The sequence below is a fragment of the Erigeron canadensis genome, chromosome 3 (genome assembly GCF_010389155.1).
Source record: "Erigeron canadensis isolate Cc75 chromosome 3, C_canadensis_v1, whole genome shotgun sequence".
In the NCBI taxonomy this organism is placed as follows: Eukaryota; Viridiplantae; Streptophyta; class Magnoliopsida; order Asterales; family Asteraceae; genus Erigeron; species Erigeron canadensis.
In genome coordinates this window covers 44,491,752-44,512,413 of record NC_057763.1, presented here as the reverse complement: position 1 = coordinate 44,512,413, position 20,662 = coordinate 44,491,752, and the positions used below count along the sequence as shown (strand labels likewise).

At 34.0% G+C, this 20,662-nt stretch overlaps 3 protein-coding genes across 4 annotated transcripts; all 3 read left to right on the top strand.

Moving 5' to 3' along the window:
• Positions 1-1,049: 1,049 nt before the first annotated feature.
• LOC122593899 (probable hexosyltransferase MUCI70) lies at positions 1,050-5,454 on the top strand. Of its 2 annotated transcripts, XM_043766353.1 has the most exons (5): positions 1,050-1,319; positions 1,434-1,649; positions 1,985-2,245; positions 2,360-2,545; positions 4,770-5,454. In XM_043766353.1, the coding sequence occupies exons 1-5, from the start codon at positions 1,058-1,060 to the stop codon at positions 5,108-5,110; spliced, it is 1,266 nt and encodes a 421-aa protein (XP_043622288.1). In that variant the 5' UTR covers positions 1,050-1,057; the 3' UTR covers positions 5,111-5,454. The 2 variants fall into 2 exon arrangements, with proteins under 2 accessions (XP_043622288.1, XP_043622286.1); XM_043766351.1 differs by having other exon boundaries at positions 1,985-2,545.
• A 1,127-nt stretch (positions 5,455-6,581) lies between these two features.
• LOC122591294 (dammarenediol II synthase-like) lies at positions 6,582-11,197 on the top strand. The gene is made up of 13 exons (XM_043763536.1): positions 6,582-6,805; positions 7,295-7,483; positions 7,716-7,805; positions 7,988-8,182; positions 8,466-8,550; positions 8,875-9,041; positions 9,131-9,319; positions 9,601-9,957; positions 10,044-10,202; positions 10,279-10,325; positions 10,417-10,560; positions 10,644-10,986; positions 11,084-11,197. The coding sequence occupies exons 1-13, from the start codon at positions 6,602-6,604 to the stop codon at positions 11,195-11,197; spliced, it is 2,283 nt and encodes a 760-aa protein (XP_043619471.1). The 5' UTR covers positions 6,582-6,601.
• A 1,032-nt stretch (positions 11,198-12,229) lies between these two features.
• LOC122594174 (hydroxyproline O-galactosyltransferase GALT2) lies at positions 12,230-17,196 on the top strand. The gene is made up of 7 exons (XM_043766642.1): positions 12,230-13,317; positions 13,770-14,002; positions 14,199-14,489; positions 15,270-15,398; positions 15,491-15,664; positions 16,275-16,382; positions 16,686-17,196. Exons 1-7 carry the CDS (start codon positions 12,414-12,416, stop codon positions 16,887-16,889), a joined length of 2,043 nt encoding a protein of 680 aa, XP_043622577.1. The 5' UTR covers positions 12,230-12,413; the 3' UTR covers positions 16,890-17,196.
• The last annotated feature ends 3,466 nt before the right edge of the window (positions 17,197-20,662 follow it).

Here is a 20,662-nt window from a genome sequence, read left to right as displayed (position 1 = left end):
TTATATATGAATTCAAATACACGACTATTCAATCTATATATACTTTCGTATCAACATTTGAACAAAGTAAAAAGACTGAAAAACTTCATAAAATATTTTTCATAATTAATAATGTTTCGATTAGGACTCTCACTTTGTATAGAAGGATAACTAATTAAAGTCATACAATCCTAAAAGTAAGGGAGATGATAAATGTATCACACATTTTGATTAATGTATCATACTGTATAGTTTTTATGAATGATGCAATAGTGTGATAGATTTATTAAGTTGATATGGTACTGTGATATTCATATCACAGGACTTAATAAACATACCATTGCTATACATAGCATACTTTACGGTATGTTATAAGATATATACAGTGTGGTGGATCCATTAAATTGTGTGGTACAATTATCACTTCCCTTTCCCTTTCCCTAAAAGTAATGGTCCAAATATTGTACCACGGATTATGGAATAATTTAAGAAAGCCTTGATTCTAGAGTAAGTTACAACAATCATCCATGTGATATTGCTTTAGTCACCTCATATTGGTTTAATCCAAACATCTTATTTCTTGATTTGGTCTATAAATACGTTTGGGTTTTAATAAATGTAATTGATGTTTAACAAGTGAATATATTAACCACTGGCTTAAACCCCATTGGTCAGGGGTGTTTAACTAAACCTGCTATGCGGGGCCCCGGGGAAGTTTACTCCAAGGTCTCGAGTTTGAGCCTCGGTAGATTCTCCCCGACGATATTTTCCAATAAAGGAGGTGGTATGGTGAGAAAAGTTATTTAAGATCCGCTTAGTGCGGGATCCTTTCATTGTGCAATTAGCACACATAATACGCGTCCGAAGTAAAATTCACTTATATTTACAAAGTGTGAAAATTTTAATTTATCCGTGCTTATTTAATGTAGATGTCATTTATACATTTATAAAATAACTAATTTGTTGGTGTTATGATATTATGATACATAGGTACAACCGTACAAGAATGTCATGTCTCATGTGTTAAATAAAGAAATGAAATGACACAATCAATGGATATGGGGATTTCCATTGGAAAATGGGAAAATTGGTTAGAAGTTCTACACCCCTTCTCTTCAAATCAAAGCTCTTGTGTTTCTCTATCTTATACCTCTTTTCTTCTCTTTTTTATGCTTTCTATACTTCTATCTCTTCTACCACCAAATGTCATTTTAGATCCTCCTCCTCAATCTCTGATCCCATTCAATCATCTTTATTTAACTATCCTCGATCTTATGGCCAACATAAACATTCCATTCCTACCTTTCATTCTCATTGCAATTCTCCTGTTTTCTTCAATGGTACATTCATATTTCTTTACAAATTTATCTAATATACTTTCTTCCTCTTTTTTTTTTGTCACAAATTTATCCTATATATATATAATCATAAAATTTTGTTTTGAAATATTACAGATTATTCGTTTGTTTTAAATGATTTTCGACGAATTGAGGAGAATTCTTCATGGGATTCCGACGGTTTGAGGTACATAAAAGGAACCGAGAATGGAAATGGAGGAAGTTTCGGAACAAATTACCTTACAAAGAAAAGGATATCGTATTTTGATCATCGAGATGTTCAGACCGAAATCCCTTGTGGGTTCCTTAAGAAATTTCCAATTAGTGATCATGGTTAGAATTATTGAATTCATCGACGTTTTTTTGTTTCTTGTCGTTGTTTTGTTTGTTTAATATATTCTACATGTATATGTATATATAGTAGGCCGATAAGAATGTTGTTTAAATAAAATGGGAAGTGATGTTCGTATAATAGGTTTTAATAAATCTGTCACTACACATGCTTTAATAGTTTGTACATTATGTTCAAAAAGTTGTCCGGTGTGATAAATTTATTAAAATATGTAATACGAATATCATTTTGCTTAAATAAGATATAGAAGTAGGTAGATGAAGAAAAATAAAAGTTACAAATATCTTGTAATTATAATGTTTTTTTCTTTTTTCAGATAAAATCGCTATGGAACGTTGCAAAGTAGTGATAGTTTCGGCTATATTTGGAGACCATGATAAAATTCGCCAACCAAAAGGCCTTGGATACAAAACACTAGACCATGCGTGTTTCTACATGTTTGTGGACGATGTCACATTAAAACAATTCTATAATCACAACTTACTCTCGAGAAAAACCAAGGAAAAAAATACGATTGGAGTGTGGAGAATTGTGAAAGTTAATACTCAACAACTATACGAAAATCCGGCTATGAATGGTGTGATTCCAAAGTATTTGGTTCATAGACTATTTCCAAATTCAAAATATAGCATATGGTTAGACGCAAAAATGCAATTGGTGGTTGATCCGTTATTGTTGCTTCATTCGCTAGTGATAGCAAAAGATGTAGACATGGCTATATCTAAACATCCGATTTACGTTCACACGATGGAAGAAGCGATGGCAACCGCGAGGTGGAAAAAATGGGGGGACGTTGATGCGTTGAGGATTCAGATCGAGACGTACTGTGAAAACGGCTTGCAACCATGGTCGTCCAAGAAGCACCCCTATCCTTCAGGTAACTAAATAATACGAGCATGTCAAAGTATATAATGGGAAATGATATTTGCATCATATATATATATATATCTTAAAACTTATCATACATGACAACTTTTTGAGTAGACTGTACAAATTATTAAAGCATGTGTGTGATAAATTTATTAAAATTTGTGCTACAAATAACACTTTTCATATACAATCGATGGAAAATTAAATACGGCAATTTATCAAACAAAATGGTATTTGCAAGAAAATACTTATATATTATGGTTGCTTCGGCCGCTGTGCGTAATTAAATCATTTGCTTTCTTTGATAACTCTTTTTTTTTCCCTTCTTCTTCGAGCTTCTTCTTCTTCTTTTTTTCTTACCATAATATTGAATTGTCAATTAAGTAAAAAATTATGAAAAGATACATGCACTAAATGACAAAGATAAAGCTATATATCTTAACTTGAAAGCCACTACATAATGATTAGACATAAATAATATTCTTAGGTCTTAACATTGTAAATACTTTTTCAAGAATACTCATAAGATTACTTTTATGATGATGAGTTGATTATCTTTGAAGTTTATATATATGACGTATCAAAGACACCTTAATTAATAGGCAATTTTATTACTACTGTATAGTATTACTTTACTATATGTTATACTTGCAGTTGAGATAGTGATTTTTAGTATCATTTAGTACGTGATTGATACTTTTTAGCAACTAGTTATTTTTTAACATTATGTGAAGAGTTGGTTAATACTCGTAATAGTTTCTGTTGGCTTGTAAGCTTTAAAATTGGAAAACTTATGGATATAAAAGATTTATTTTAGAGTATTTTACTTTTGTTATATCTTAAAATTAAGATTTTAAAAAGTCCATGATATGTTTTTCACATAATATATGTATCCATCTCTTACATATCCTCTAAAATGCCAACACTATTAATTTTTTTATGAACAAGTAAAACAGATTCACCCATATCTCGTCATCACCATCATCGGTCATCACTTCCCTCTCACATCTAGACGTCGCTACTATCAATACGAGTTCTTATCACCCTTCCATATTGTGCAGATATAAACTGTTCGTTTATAATAAAATATATAATGGCCGGCTATGTTTAAGCTAGCAGCTATACAAACAATTTAATGATACCTTAATAAGCCAAAATGTTAGAATTGTCATATATAGGATGATGCTAAAGTTCACAAACTTATGACAACTTGAAACAGAAATAAAGGTGGTTGAAGCTTCTATATACATAAAGTTCCATACCAATTGACAACAGACAAAAGTATCGTTTTTCATCTTATCACACGTATATTTTGTGGTACAGTCCACTTTTTTTTATTTGTTTTTATATTCATGGTATCAATCTTTTCGATCTTTTACGTACATTTCACTTTATGCTTGTTGGTTTAATAAATAAATTCATGGCCCCATTCAAGTTTCAACAAGCATCTTGCTACCTACTCACCTCATGTCTGGTTTTATTAATAGGGAATTACAAATTTTAATTTATTTAACGTATGGTACAACTTTTATAGCTGAATATATAAGTTAATTATACATAAATGTTGTAAATATATTAAAGTTGTGACAATTTTTTTTTTAATCTCCCTTTATCAATCTATACAGTGCAAGTGAAAACAAAGTGCCTCTTTTAAGAAAAGAAAAATAATTAGTAAAAATATGGAGTAGTAGATACTTTCCAGTTTATCAAAGACAACTTAAAATCAACCAATATATCATATAGGGGTCTTTGGAACCACTTGATCTATGATCAAGCGGTCAGTTAGGGTCATTTTTTGAGAAATTGATAGAGAGGATGTTAGTTTGAAAATCTGGAATTGGATTTTGATTTATTAGGGTTTTAGACTTTTACCTTTTAAATGTATGAACATACGTATTTTTACATGTTCCGTATAAGTGTACCGATTCCAACTTCTAACATATTGTCTTGGATATGGGTTCAAATCACTAAAACTAACACTTGTCATTCCAAAAAAAATAATAACAAAGACATGTTTTTTCAAAAACCAATTCTAAAGACCCAATATTTATTTAAAAAATATAATGCCAAACAAACCTATAATAATTCATAGGCTTGATGAGTTGATCCCATGAACTTTTAGTTAGTAATCAACTCACATGTAATCTAAAAATCCAATAACTTCAATCGTGTAAAGCACCAACCATATGACTGAAATGATTGCATGATTTGATTTGTGATTATTTTGGCAGATGTTCCGGACAGTGCAATAATCTTAAGGAAGCATGGAGTGACTAGCAATCTATTTTCATGCCTTTTGTTTAACGAACTAGAAGCATTTAACCCAAGAGATCAACTGCCCTTCGCATTTGTGAGGGACAAAATGAACCCAAAGATGAAACTCAACATGTTTGATGTGGAAGTATTTGAACATGTGGCATCAGAGTATAGACACAACATAAAACACCATGGGTCTGTTGAGGCTCAACCGGCTAGAACCAAGAGAGCTAGCCCCGGTTTGCTTGCTAATGGTAGTAGTCGAACCAAATGTGACCGTTATTTGGAAGAAATGTGGGGTGAAACTCGAGATTGACATAGAGACATTGATTGAGGTGGCAAGGGGCCTTTGGTTGTGTCAAGCCGCTATGCAATCGTTACTGCTTGATTTTGTCACGAAATGTGCATAATTAATTCTTTGGCAATTTGTGGGATTTTATTGCATATACGTTGATGTTCCTTTATGTTAACAGGAAATTATTATTGAGCTAGACCAGGGGACAGGGCAGATGTAGTATGTAAGAACTAGGAAGTGAAGGCGATGGCTCTAAAGGCCCAAAAACATGTTTTTAATTGGGCCAAAATTTTAAGGCTCAAAAACATGTAGTACTATTACTTTTACAATATTGACACATAACTCCCTGGAATCTTTGTCTTCAAGTCTTTTTGACCCTCGTATTTCGGCATTCTAAAAGAAACCTCTTTCCTTATTTGTTTTCTTTGAAATTTTTTTTTTTCCCGGTAAATGGGCCGTCACCCTTACCCCTTGTTAACTTTTATCAATCACAAATATCAACAGGCGAAATGGTGCGAAATGGTTGAATACCATTTCGACTATACACAATTCGCAATGAGTGTTACAACCAAGACCCAATAAACGCGCGAGTAGCTACTTTTCTAGTTTGAACTTGAAAAGATTTATGAATCAATAAAGTACCAACAACTAAACTAATGAAATATAAGATAAATTTAACAAGAAATTAAAGGATTTATTATAGATTACTTAGGTTCAAATACAGATAATAGATGGATACCTTATAAAGGGAGCAAAATACAAAAAACGATCTACATCTCGAATGATTCAATATGATATTATTATTATTATTTTTTGGTGATCCTCTACTGTTCATTGTGCTGAAGGTGTATATAGATTATTAGCAAGGTAAAATGAACGTTGCAAATAATCAAGTACTAACGGGTGTATTGAACATATAAGACCCACTCATATTTGACCCTTTATCTTCAAGTGAAATATACTTTTAGCCCTTCAACTTGATCATGAATAACATACTTATCTTGTATACTTTTAGTTTGAGCCGAAGCTAAGATTGAAGAAAACACTATCACTTCTCTAACAGAACTCTTTATAAATAAACAACGTGAAAGTTTGAGAATTTGTCACGGCAACCATCTTTACTAGTTTGGCATCTAACAACTTTTTTGGCGGACGAAAGGAAGAGCAACAAGAAGTCAAAAATGTATGTCAACATATCCTTTACGGGTAAAAGGAAGGTTTCCTAGTATACATTGGTTTGTTCCATTGATCATATGGATAAATCAAATTCGATCACATATCCGTTACCCTTAATTTATATTATTGTGTCCATAGGCACCTCCGCACCTAATAGGCCAATAGAAAAACCTTAAGTTTTACGAGTTATTATATTTTCTTCCATATATGTGAGTATTAAACAACACTATAAAAGAGCCACGAACAGCTAGCATTAGATAACATCATAACATGTAGAAGTCTCTTCTCGATTTGAAGTATATATATATATATATTCCATTAGCAAAAACACAGAAGATGTGGAAGTTGAAGATAGCAGAGGGAGGGAAGGATCCTTACTTGTTTAGCACCAACAACTTTGTTGGTCGCCAAACTTGGGAGTTTGATCCGATTGCGGGTACCTCTGAAGAAAAACAAGAAGTTGAAAATGCTCGTCAATACTTCTTGAATAGACAAAAGGAAGGTTATCAAGCATCTAGTGATTTACTCATGCGGATACAAGTAATTTTAATCACGTGATCTTTGCATTTAACTAATTAGGATTCACTAGCATATATACAGAATTTGGTCTACCATAATGTGAAAGGGAGGACAATTAATGAAATACTTATAGAACATAGTCATGGCTAAAAGTATATTTAACCATGAGAGCAAAATCCCAACAAAATTAATAATCATGAAGTGGATCGGATGGTACCACTGGTGGCACGATGACACTCCAGTGTTCCGTTTTAGTGATCCAAATTAACCGTTAGCTAGGTCTGACCATTTAAGATGGTCGATCTCCTGATATATGGAGGGAAGTAGCATAAAATCAACTGTAACACCCTTGGAATTGACTAAAATATGTCACTAAATTGCCTATAATGATAGAGTTATATTGCAGCATATAAACAACCTTTCTAATTATTATATATATATATATATATATATATATATATATATAAGGCATATGTTTAATGTTAATAAACATACGTGATATATGCGCAGTTGATTAAGGAAAACGGAATAGATCTACTAAGCATACGGCCAGCAAGGTTGAAAGAGGAGGAGGAAGTGAATTATGAAGCAGTGACAATAGCAGTGAGAAAAGCAGTCCGGCTGAATTGTGCTATACAAGCAAAAGATGGCCATTGGCCAGCCGAACATGCTGGCCCTTTGTTCTTTACTCCGCCTCTTGTAAGTTTTCCAAACGTGCCCAATAAGCACTTGTCTATTTAAGTAATCAATCCCAGATGCGTGCCCCATATAGAGGGTATGAATGACAAAATTAGCTGTAACTAGCTTGTAGCTGTACGCCTGTGCATACTGGAGCTTCTTGTTACAAATACTCCGTGAAACTCAAAATGATTGATAATTAATACCATCCGATGAGCTTAGTTAAAACTTCAAACAAATTTGATATGTGTAGATTATTGTCTTGTACATCAGTGGGACTATCAATACACATCTAACCAAAGAACACAAGAAAGAGTTGATACGTTACATCTACAACCACCAAGTAAGGATTGTAGAAATAATTCTTTTATCGTGTTTCATTTTAATACAGTATATTATTAGGGTAATGATTCTTACGCAAAAATTTTCTGCCGTAAATTGTACCACTAAGGTGATGCACATATTGTTTGTTTAAGGATCACCTCCCCTTTTTATTAACTAGAAAAAATGTTAATATTTTTTTAGAATGAAGATGGAGGGTGGGGGTTCCATATCGAGGGACATAGTACCATGATGGGATCCACATTAAACTACATATCGTTACGGCTGTTAGGAGAAGGAGCAGATGACAAAAATGGTGCAGTAAGCAGAGGAAGGAAGTGGATACTTGATCATGGTGGTGCAACTTCAATTTCATCGTGGGGAAAAATTTATCTATCGGTGATATGTTTTAGCGGATTTCATAGTTCGTTGCGTCCTTTCTTTCCATGTCCTTTGGGATCAATATCCTCTCAAATTCGTTTTCGACATGACATATGTATTATCTAAAAAAAAAAAATCTTTTTTTAATAAAACAGAACGCTCACAATGAAGGTCTCATTTTTTGTCCCTCTCACAAACTATACACCATATATGACCTATATCATGTAGAAAACCAACTTGAAAGAATCTTGATCCCATTCTAGTATTCTTATTTATCATATAAATATGTTGTTTTGTGCAGGTATTAGGAGTGTATGAATGGGAGGGGTGCAACCCAGTGCCTCCAGAATTTTGGATTTTCCCCCAAATATTTCCTTTTCATCCTGGTAATTAAAGTAGATATCCATTTTGTTTAACCTAAAAACCAAATAATACAATGAAATTGATGTATGTCTCAATAGAAGTATAAATTTGTCACTACTAGTGCCAAGCGGGCATGACACAAACATACAGTGACAACATGTTTTCTACATTTTTGTGACAGCTTAAATATAGAAAGTGGCTAATTAAGAAAGGGAACATAGGATAGAAAATAGAAATTAAAAAAGTTACTCCTCTTATTAATTATGATTTTAGATTACCTTTTAATGCTAAATTTCACCATATAGCCAAGTGAAACACTTTCTCACCAGTGATTTGACTTGATGTAGCAAAAATGTGGTGCTATTGTCGGACGGCCTATATGCCAATGTCGTATTTGTATGGGAGAAAGTTCCATGGTCCGATCACTGATCTTGTTCTTGATCTAAGAAAGGAGATTCACTGTATTCCTTATGATGAGATAAATTGGAATAAACATCGCCATGATTGTTGCAAGGTTGTCAAAGATCATGATTTTTACAAGCATGTATATATGCACTGTTTAGGTAATGTGGAGGCTCATATATATACATCTTTGTAACACAGGAAGATCTCTTTTACCCTCATTCAACAATCCAAGATATGTTGTGGGATGGTCTTCACTATATTAGCGAACCAATCTTCAAGTATTGGCCTTTCACCAAATTTAGAGAAAGAGCACTCAAGAAAGCAATTGAATTGATTCGTTACAACGCTCAAGAGACTCGATACATTACCATGGCATGTATTGAAAAGGTAAGTGTTGATAGATTTCACTAGTAATTTTTGGTTATTTGGGCTCATTTTAGACTTACAATTAACGCCTTAAAGTAAACTACTTGCTGATATATGTTTTTGTACCTTCACTTTGTTAACTATCAATTCACTATTATTCTGTTTGTTACCCATCTGTCACTCAAGTTAGTGTCATCCCTATACTAAAAGGAAAAATATATATTATTGAGGGTAACTAACTGCAAATACCAACCATGTTGCAAGTCATGTGTATGACCATTATTGTTTGGTTTTGTATGCAGTGTTTCCAAATGATGTGTTGGTGGGCTGAGAACCCGAATGGGGATGAGTTCAAGTGCCACCTGGCTAGAGTGCCCGATTTCTTGTGGTTATCAGAAGATGGAATGAAGGTGCAGACTTTTGGTAGTCAATTATGGGATTGTGTATTCGCAACTCAAGCTATAATCTCAAGTAATATGCCAGAAGAATATGGGGATTCACTTAAAAAAGCCAATTTTTATATCAAAGAATCGCAAATCAAGAACAACCCGACTGGAGATTTCAGTAAAATGTGTCGACAATTTAGTAAAGGAGCATGGACATTCACTGATCAAGATCATGGCTGGCCTGTCTCAGATTGTTCAGCTGAAGCCCTCAAAGTGATATCATAAACACTTTTTTATTATGCTTAAGTTTTGTGAAAATAATTGTTCTAACCATAAATCAAATTTAACATTGTCTGCAGTGTCTTCTATTGCTATCTAAAATGCCAGATGAAATTACAGGAGAAAAAGCAAATAATGAGTGGTTATATGAAGTTATTAATTTCTTTTTTCATGTACAGTCTCCTGCTAGCGGAGGTTTTGCTACTTGGGAAACACCGATTCCACAACCATATTTACAGGTACATATGTTACATTATCAAATATCCTAGCTAGAGATCGATAGAAAAACGCTAATTTTATATGATTCATTTGCAGAAACTCAATCCCTCAGAAGTTTTCGCCGACATTGTCGTTGAAAGAGAGTAACGTCTCTTGCAAAATCATGTCATTTTTGTGAGTTCTCAGTGATATCTATGCTAAATTACATTTATGATGTTTGGATGGTCTAATCAGGCATATTGAGAACACATCATCCATAATCCAAGCTCTACAAGCCTTCAAAAGGTTGCACCCAACACATAGGAAGACAGAAATAGAAATTTCGGTAGCAAAAGCAGTGCGCTATCTTGAGGAAAGACAACTGTCGAATGGTTCATGGTACCATATATTACTTTCCTTAGCAAAAGATAAAACTAAAGTTATATATATTGATCTAAAAGCCTGCAAAACTCTATATATAGGTATGGCTATTGGGGGATATGCTTCATATATGGCACGTTCTTTGCACTGGTAGGCTTAGAGTCTGCTGGAAAAACATATAGCAACTCTGAAACGGTTCGTAAAGGTGTCAAGTTCTTATTGTCGATACAGAATGTAGAGGGTGGTTGGGGGGAGAGCTACAAGTCTTGTACAAGTGAAGTGTACACACCGTTGGATGGAAACCAGGCAAACTTGGTTCAAACCTCATGGGCAATGCTTGGGCTTATGGCTGGGGGACAGGCCGAGAGAGACCCGATACCCTTACACAAAGCTGCAAAAACCTTGATTAATGCACAAATGGATAACGGAGATTTCCCTCAACAAGTAACTTTGAATCTCATTTCATACAACTGGTTACAGTACTCCAATTATTGAGCAATTACATAGTTTTAATTTTCGATTCACATTTATTACTTTGTAGAATTTTACTGGAGCCTCCATGAGGAACTGTATGCTGCATTATCCGCGATATAGGAATGCTTTCACACTACGGGCACTAGCAGAATATCGAAAACGTCTTTGGGCCTTAAACTAAAATTACAAACTCGACGAAAATAACTCGCCACGCGTGAGCTATAACAAACTCTTTAATAGGACACCCTTGATTTTGAATAATTGGGACAACTTTTGAATTAGCAAGTTAGATGCATCAACTCTTTAATTGTGTACCACCTATAAGGCCATAAGTGGGAATGAACTACCATTGGAAATACCTATAATAGTCAGATATAATGGCAGTTCCAGATTTACATATACTAGCATATATATGAATGGTGTCAATATTATTAAATGTTTGGAAGATATCGTGTTGCAACAATTCTATTGAAACCACTTAGTTCAAAAATGAAGTTATGTTTTTTTGGTTACTTTTGTTGATTATAGGATTACATTCTTGTTATGAATTGAACTAATTAGTTTTGAGGATGGGCATTCCCGAAAATCACTCAAACGTTGTACGATATTGGTACAGGAAGCGAGACGAAATCGCAGTACGTGATTTCCCGATACCGTCTCCCTCACAATCCCAAAAACCATTAAACACGAATATCGTTCTCGATCCTGAGATTGGGATAGAGTCGGTACGGGATCCACACTAGGGTCCTTAATTAGATTTAATTGTAGTTACGTGAAAAAAAACTTGAGGAAAATGGTATTTATTGCTCATCGAAGAAAAAAGAGATTTAACACAAACGACTTCGAAACAAATAAATCTATTAAATCCAATAGATTCGATTTCGATCGGCTCATCCCAAACAACATAAACATAACATTACCATCAAAAAATAGTGACTCTATATAATTATTACTCGTATATTGTTATAGCAAAAGGTAACACACGTAGATATTTTCGCTTCAAATTACCCCAAAAAACAAATGTGACAACATTTTTTTAAGACAAGAATGTATGTAACATGTATGAAAAGTAACTTGTTTGTATATGCTCCTAGACAAAGGTTGCTCCACCTACTCATCGTCACGTTCACCCCCACATTCCTTTTCACATTTATTTTACTCGAATCTTGAATCCCCATCTCTTCAAAATCAAAACTCCCTTCAAATCCCTCTCAAATTTCGCATCTTTTTTACAATTTACCGCTTTCCATTCAAGGTAAATCTCAAATTAGGTTTACCCATTTATCTATATACATAATAATTATCTGTATCTATTTTAACAACTTGTTTTACTTCAAATTTTGCAACATTGGTTTCCAAGATTAGGGCTTAAATGTGTATATAGATGTGTATATCAAATGAGAATGATGAAGAGGTCAAGAAGTGAAGTCTTTGGTTTAAGAAGGGTAAAACTGCCTCATATATTGTTTGGTTTAGCTGCATTGTATTTGATTATTGTTTGTTTTAAGTTTCCGGATTATTTTGATACATCGGGTAGTATTGTGTCGACTAGTAGTAGTATTGAGGATGTTAGGAATTACGCGTTAGAAGGTAGTAGTAGTAGTACTAGTACTTTGCCTTTGATAAGATCTGCATATCGTGAAAAAATTAGTGAATCGGCTTTAGGAAATGATAATGTAGTTGATAAGAGTTTAAATGAGGAAAATTCGGATAAAGATGATGGCTTTCCGCCTGTTGATCTTAGATACGGGCGGTTAACTGGGAATATATTGAAACAAAGGTATAGGACTAAAGATATGTCGGGGTTGGAGAAAATGGCGGATGAGGCTTGGAGTTTAGGTTTGAAGGCGTGGGAAGAGGTTGATAAGTTCAATGAAAAGGAGACGGAGTTGTCGTCAGTGCTTGAAGGGAAGCAAGAAAGGTGTCCGCCTTGGGTGTCGGTTAGTGGTGAAGAGTTGACTAAAGGAGATAGGATGATGTTCCTTCCGTGTGGTCTTGCTGTTGGGTCTTCTATTACAGTAGTGGGAACGCCTCATCGTGCTCATAATGAGTATGTTCCTCAACTTGCGAGAGTTAAGGCTGGTGATCCATTGGTTTTGGTTTCACAGTTTAAGGTTGAGTTGCAGGGGTTAAAGTCTGTAGTTGCAGAGGATCCTCCGAAAATTTTGCATTTGAACCCTCGATTGAGGGGTGATTGGAGTCATCAACCGGTGATTGAACACAATACTTGCTATAGGATGCAATGGGGTGCAGCTCAGAGGTGCGATGGTTTGCCTTCGAAAGGCGATGATGACATGCTTGGTAAGCATATTGCTATAACATACTCGTACTAGAAAGAATATATGGTAGGTATAATGCTTGGTTGCTTATATCTCTGAATGTCTAATATGTTGACTTCTTTCTTTTAATATCGATTGCCACTTTTAGGCCATTTCTATCATTATGTTAGTTTGGAAATTGAATATGTCATGTATCTGATGCATGGAATGTGAAAACCGTACTCATAAGCTATCAATGAAGAAGCAGGCTTTTGAACAGAGTTCGTCTTGAATGGTTAATGAACATGTCGTAGCACTTATACTTCTACCTTACAGTTAGCTTATTGCTAGGCATATTGGCAATTTGTGGGATGTTCTATTTATTGCTTGGTCTTGCTTTATGTCGCAAGGACAATGATGCTTATATATGTTAATGTTTATCGTAGTTTTTCTCCTTTATGAAGACTATGGTCTTTAATGTACTGTCTTTGGCAGTTGATGGATTTCCAAGATGTGAAAAATGGATGCGTAATGATGTTGTCGATTCAAAAGAATCACGGACATCATCGTGGTTTAAGCGATTTATAGGACGTGCCCAGAAACCAGAAGTGACATGGCCATTTCCTTTTGTGGAGGGTAAATTGTTTGTCTTGACCATACGTGCTGGACTTGATGGATACCATGTAAATGTCGGAGGCCGACATGTGACATCATTTCCCTATCGTACAGTATGTTACTCTAAGTCCATAATATATCTTTTATCAAGTTTTATGTACATGATTACATTCATTTATGACTATAAATTGATGTAGTGAACATCAATGATGGGAAAATACACTTGAGAAAGATGTCCTAATTACTCGTATATATTTACCTACAAGTGCCCTTCAAATGTTTTCTAAAAAGCTGTTGTCTCTTCTGCAGGGGTTTACACTTGAGGATGCAACAGGATTAGCAATTAAAGGGGATGTAGATGTTCATTCTGTTTATGCCACATCCCTCCCAGCCTCTCATCCGAGCTTTTCACCACAAAGGGTCATAGAAATGTCAGAGAAATGGAAAGCTAAACCTTTGCCACACCATCCTATACGAGTTTTTATTGGGATTTTGTCTGCTACCAATCATTTCGCAGAGCGCATGGCTATTAGGAAGACATGGATGCAGTCTTTGGCAATCAAAACCTCAGATGTAGCAGTTCGCTTTTTTGTTGCGCTGGTAAGAAATCTAAATAAACGTAGTATCTATATCTAAGCTTGATGGCTTATATTGCATTAGAATTACTTCCCTAGTCTCCTTCCCCTTGAGCCACTGTAATTTATATGAATATCTGGTATCTGACTACCATGTGATTATGGCTTGGATTCAAATTCAGAAGTAGCAACTAAGAACCACATAGTGATCATATGTTAACTTTATAACATCTTATCTTATTGCTGATATTAGACGCTTTGGCAGTTAGCACAAAGTTTTCAGCTGCATGGCGTATGGATCCCTTTAACTCTGGGGTATATTTTAATGAATAAAAAATATTTTTCTTTCCAACTCTATAGTTTAACTGAACTACTAGCACATTGAGCATCTTCTTAACCAGTATCTGACACAAAACAAATTATAATTGAAGAAAACTAGGAAACCATGTAATATCTAAACAGTTTATGCATGTATGTTGATGTTTTGCAATGTACAATTAAGTCATGGGCCAAGAAGTACAACATGAAAAGTCAGGTACGAAACCCCTATGTATTTAGATAATATGCATGTTTTGTAAACAAGTGATTCAGATAGTAAACATTGTTCACTAATGACTGCTGCCAAAAAGAAATGTTTAAAAATGACCTAATTAGTTTCCCCTGGCTTTGGTTTGTTTCATTGCAGCCAAGCCCCGGAAATGGTTTTCTAACTTTCTCAATCTGCCTCTCCCGTCAATTATATTAGTTTGTTCTTAGGTATTTGTGATTTTCTGTTGGTTCTTATCGGAATTGTATCAAACTGCAGAGTCCAAGGAAGGAGCAAAATGCAGTTCTCAAAAAGGAGGCTGCTTACTTCGGAGATATTGTTGTATTAACATTTATGGACCACTATGAGCTTGTGGTGCTTAAAACCATAGCCATCTGTGAATATGCGGTAGATTCATTAACCCCTTCTTCTATAATATCGATATTAGCCATTGATGCGTGACAATCATCTTATATCTGGTTCCACCACTTGCAATGCAGGTCCAAAATGTCAGTGCTGCATATGTAATGAAAGTTGATGATGACACTTTCACAAGAGTGGATACCATCTTGAAAGAACTTGATAGAGTCCCTCATCAACAATCTCTATATATGGGAAATCTGAATCTGTATCACAGACCTTTAAGACATGGCAAATGGGCAGTCAGTTTTGAGGTCAACATTCGATCATTAAATTTGTAGAAGATGGATTACTATATGTATTGTTACCAACCTAGGGGTGTGCAAAAGTTTTCAAAACTGAGCCATAACCGGACATGTTTGGTTTGGGTCTCAATTCGTTTAATGGTTCATGATATTCTTTAAAACACATTCATGGCCCGTCGAAAACCGAACCAATATTTTTCTAAAATTTGTTTAATCAAACATTAAATGTCGCTTTTGGATTACATTTTTCAAAGGAATTCTCATGTTCTGTTTGGTCTGGGACTGGAGTGGTTTAGATAGGAATGAATTGTGGTTCTGAAATATTTTCATATTTTTGGTCCTGCATGGTCCAGTCCTGTTTTGACATGTCTAAATAAATATTTCTTTTGTTGCAAAAGAGATCAGCTAGTGTTGGTTTTGGACAAAGAGGATATGGTGCAATGTCATTTTTTGCCTCTACATTCCCACAATGTATTTATAAAGGATGCTCTTTTTAACAAAAAGTGGGGCTTCTTTCAATCTCTCAAAAACTGTGATTTGCAATAAAAATCAAGTGTGAATGTCTAAATACTACTGGTTTTTCTCAATGTGAAGGTGAGTTATTACTTGTATGTTGCAGGAATGGCCAGAAGCGGTATATCCAACTTATGCAAATGGACCAGGATATATAATTTCCAGCGACATAGCCAAGTTCATCATATCCCAACACGCCAAAAGAAAACTCAGGGTCCATTTCACATCCCTTTCTTAATTAATTTCCTTTATTATTAGAGGCAAAATGTGTGAGGGGAGTAGCAGGTCTAAACTGGTAGTCATAACTAAAAAGCGTGGTTCAGAACAGGTTGGCTGACCCATGAAGACAATTGCTCTATGAGTTTAATGAATAATGTACTAAGTTTTGTTTTAAAAACTTTTAACATTTCTGTCATAGGCTCATAGCAATTATAGAGGCTTTATGCATTTCAATACACTTTGGGTGACCTATAGTTCTTTAACCTGTTTGACATGTTTTCTTTTCATTGCTTGATAGATATTCAAAATGGAAGATGTGAGCATGGGAATGTGGGTTGAGCAGTTTAACAGCACCACTCCAGTCAAATACTCGCATCATGGGAAGTTTTGTCAATATGGGTGTATGGATAACTACTACACAGCACATTACCAATCCCCGAGACAAATGGTTTGTTTATGGGATAATTTAGCTAGAGGAAGGCCTCGGTGCTGCAATTTTTGATGAGAAAAGTTAGTGGTTGGTGTGTGAAATTGCTTGGTTCGTTTGTGCGGTTTTGTGTGATCTTACTGTGAAAACTATATGTAACATGGAATTGTGGTTTATGGTGGGCATGGTCATGAAGATGAACCATGTTGGCCCTTTTTTGTTTATTATTAGTTATGGGCCACTGGGTTTTGAGTATGTACCCTTGAACTTTAGTGTTAGCCATCTTGTATACTTAATTTGTATAGTTCTGATGATGCTCTTTGTGTTAGCAACACTAAATCAATTTTCATGTCTTTAAAGTGGAGGGGCTAATGTTTATGCATTTGTTTTTTGTTTAAGCGTAAAGTTACACCTAAATTAATAGAGGTTTAATCTCGTATATGAAAATGGATTTAGGGTAGTGATGAGTGTTTTATGGCTTGTTGGCGGTTCCTCGATAGTATGAGACCATAGAGATCTCACGCCACCAAGTATATATGTATGTGTGTTGAATGCATTGTCCTTTTCTCAAGACCCCGGGAGGGTATTTATAGGCCTCCTACGTAGGGTTTAGGAGTTGGGCCGAAGGACCCGAAAGTTGGGCCTAACGGTCGGCTTAACGGTATCCTCCGACAAATCTTCGTTACCGTTAGCCAGCTGTGCCAAAATGGTTGGCCTAGGAGACACGAGCATGAGCTGTTCGTACCAGTGCACATGCTATTGTACTATTTGTCTACGAGTCAGGCGGAGAGTTCGGAGCCTCTTTATCATCTTAATCTGCTCTAATCTTTGCTGACTATAAGTGAGCCGGAGGTTCCAAAGGCTTAAGTATGGTACATCATCATTTTTAGTCTAGGCTAAGGACTTCTGAGAATGTAAACTTGTTTGTACCGTTAGATTTATAGAAATATATAGAATAAAGCCACCTAGTTTGGACTAATTGATGGAGATTCAAGTTTAATCGTGCTTGTTTGTGTAATTTTCAGTTATATCATCAAAATGAACAAATAAATGTTCTTTTAGGGGATAGCTTCCTTACATAGATCAATGTCAGAGCTTAAGTTTTTATATGCGATGGAAGTCTTAAGTTTTTATATGCGATGGAGGTCTATTTCTCTAATTTTTAGTTATATCATGAAAATCTATATCTATATATAAAAGGCTATCTCAAAGAGCTCGTGTGGCGCTCTCTGAGCCTGCCATATCAGCAATTTCCTACGTGGCGTTACCATATCGATCCGAGAGACAAGTCAGCATCACGGTCACATCTTTATGAGTTACATGTCAGCCACCTGTATAGTCATCACATCACCTACATATGTATTATACGAAAATATGTAGCTAATATTATGGCAAAAAAATAAGGGGCATGGGTTTCAAACGTGGTACCTACGATTTCAAAGTTTGGGCTTTCACCAACAAGCCACTAACTTGGTGATGTTATTTTAACTAATATTAATAAGTAATAGTTAATACTAAATAAGTAAATATGATTTATAATCCAAAAGTGGAAACGATCAAACGAGCGTGAATTTATGTTCCAAATCATCCAAAATTATAGTGATATAAATTCATGTCCTTTATGTTTTTCCCTTAATATGAGCTATATGAGAGTAAATCATGTTGGATTCCATAAGTTAGTCGTTTTGACTTATAATATAATTGATAGTTATAAATAAGACATGTTGAAATTCGATGGTATCATCTTAAAATATTTTGTATCAAAACTTATTAGTAGGATATGTATGTTAATTATATCTTTTATGATGGTATAAAGTTAAATGTAGATATTACTTGCTATTTTTTTAAATATATATTATAGATACTTAATGACATGCTAAATTTTTATAATATCGTAATCTAAAACATAGATAAAAGATGTTGAAAAATGGTGATGTTGTTATTTTTACAATCTTTTTTATTATTGATTATTTTAGGCACCATATACATATCAATAATATTAATATCTTTTATCTAAATATCATAAGATACTAACGATATCAAATTAAATACTTATAACCAATATTTATTACGTTATATGATAAAAATCTGATAAAAACTCATAGTATAATAAAATGTACGACATAAAACAACATAAAATATAATAATGTAAAGAAAAAGGTTATTTTAAAAGTATAATATAATGTTAAGAATTATTTTTTATAATTATATCATTAAAATAATTATTAATATAAAATGTAACAATTATTTTTCATATTTAATGATCATATTTAAATATATTAAATTAAATTTAAGTCTAAAAAGGTTAGGAAATATATATGACATTATATTTTTATCTAATGACTCTAATTAAAACATAAACTTTAACTAAAGGTTCAAACTTTTACTTTTTGAAATTAAGGTTTTCTCATTTATATATATATATAACATAAATATAAATTATTTCCACATTATTAACATATTTAAACTCTTTTTATTATTTTTCATAATTTCTATAATCTAAGACTGTTAAATATATTTTTCAAAGTCATATCTTATTTCAATTTTTTTTCAAAATCATTTTTTTTTTGGTTATATTAAAATGAAGATGATGAAAGGTATGCTTTTTGTCAGAAAACACTTTCTAATTTAAAAAAAGGGTAACTGCAGAAAATAGAAAGCACCTTTCGGCCAATTCACGAAAATAGCAGTAACCTTTAAAAGTTTTACTTTTTAGAAATGAACTTTCATTTATTCACGAAAATAGTAACATTTGACACGTGTACATGATGACGTAGACATTTTTTAATTATGTGGCATTTTTTATGACATAACATTATTTTTTATTTATTAATTAAGTAATTTTTATCAGCCGTGTCATTTCCCCCAAAAAATGACATGACTCCTTTTCAGTTTTGGTTCTGACAAGATTTTTTTTTCTCGTCATTTTCTTCTGGAACTAATTTCAGCTTAATTTTATTGATATCTGTTGAGTCTCTTCCTATTTCAAACATTAAAAAGCTGAAAAGTTGTATATGAAGATCTTAAAGGAGACATAGATCTAGCTCTTCTTCATTCGTCTATCTCAAGGAAAAAAAATTAGATGTCAAAACGTCGTCGTTTTAGTCGAAGGGAGATTCTGAGGAACTTCAAGGTGAGACGAGAGTTTCATAGGCCGGATCTGGACCGTTTAAGAATAGTTCGTCGACAGATGACATTAATCTAGATAACGGAGGTCCAGAGGTTAGCTCGAACTCGAACAAATCGCCGTCGTTTTCTAAATTAGTTGAAGAAATTGAGAAGAAACCACCTCCACCTCCAACACCGCCGTCGTCGGTGTTGAAGTAATCCAATAATAAATGAGAGTTTATTGCTAGAAAGTGAAACTTTTAAAGGTTACCGCTATTTTCATAAATTGGTCGAAAGGTCTTTTATATTTTCTGTAGTTATATAGTATGCCATGTCATTAAAAAATGACACGTAATCAAAAAATGTCCATGTCATCATGTACGCGTGTCAAATGTTACTATTTTCGGGAATAAATGAAAGTTCATTTCTAAAAAGTAAAACTTTTAAAGGTCACTGCTATTTTCGTGAATTGGTCGAAAGGTGTTTTCTATTTTCTGCAGTTATCCCTTTACAAAACTATATAAATAAACATCTCGCATTGTAATACATATACAACGGAAAGGGATTCCCTCAAGTTTCCCCAGGAGGATCTTGGCCCTTGATTTCCTTTGATTGAAAATCAAGGGCCAAGAATCAATGATAATAATTGAATCTTGGCCCTTGAAGTTGGAGGAACTTGAGGGAATCCCCTTCCATATACAACCATCTGAGTTACAACTCAATGGTCACATGTCCCCGTA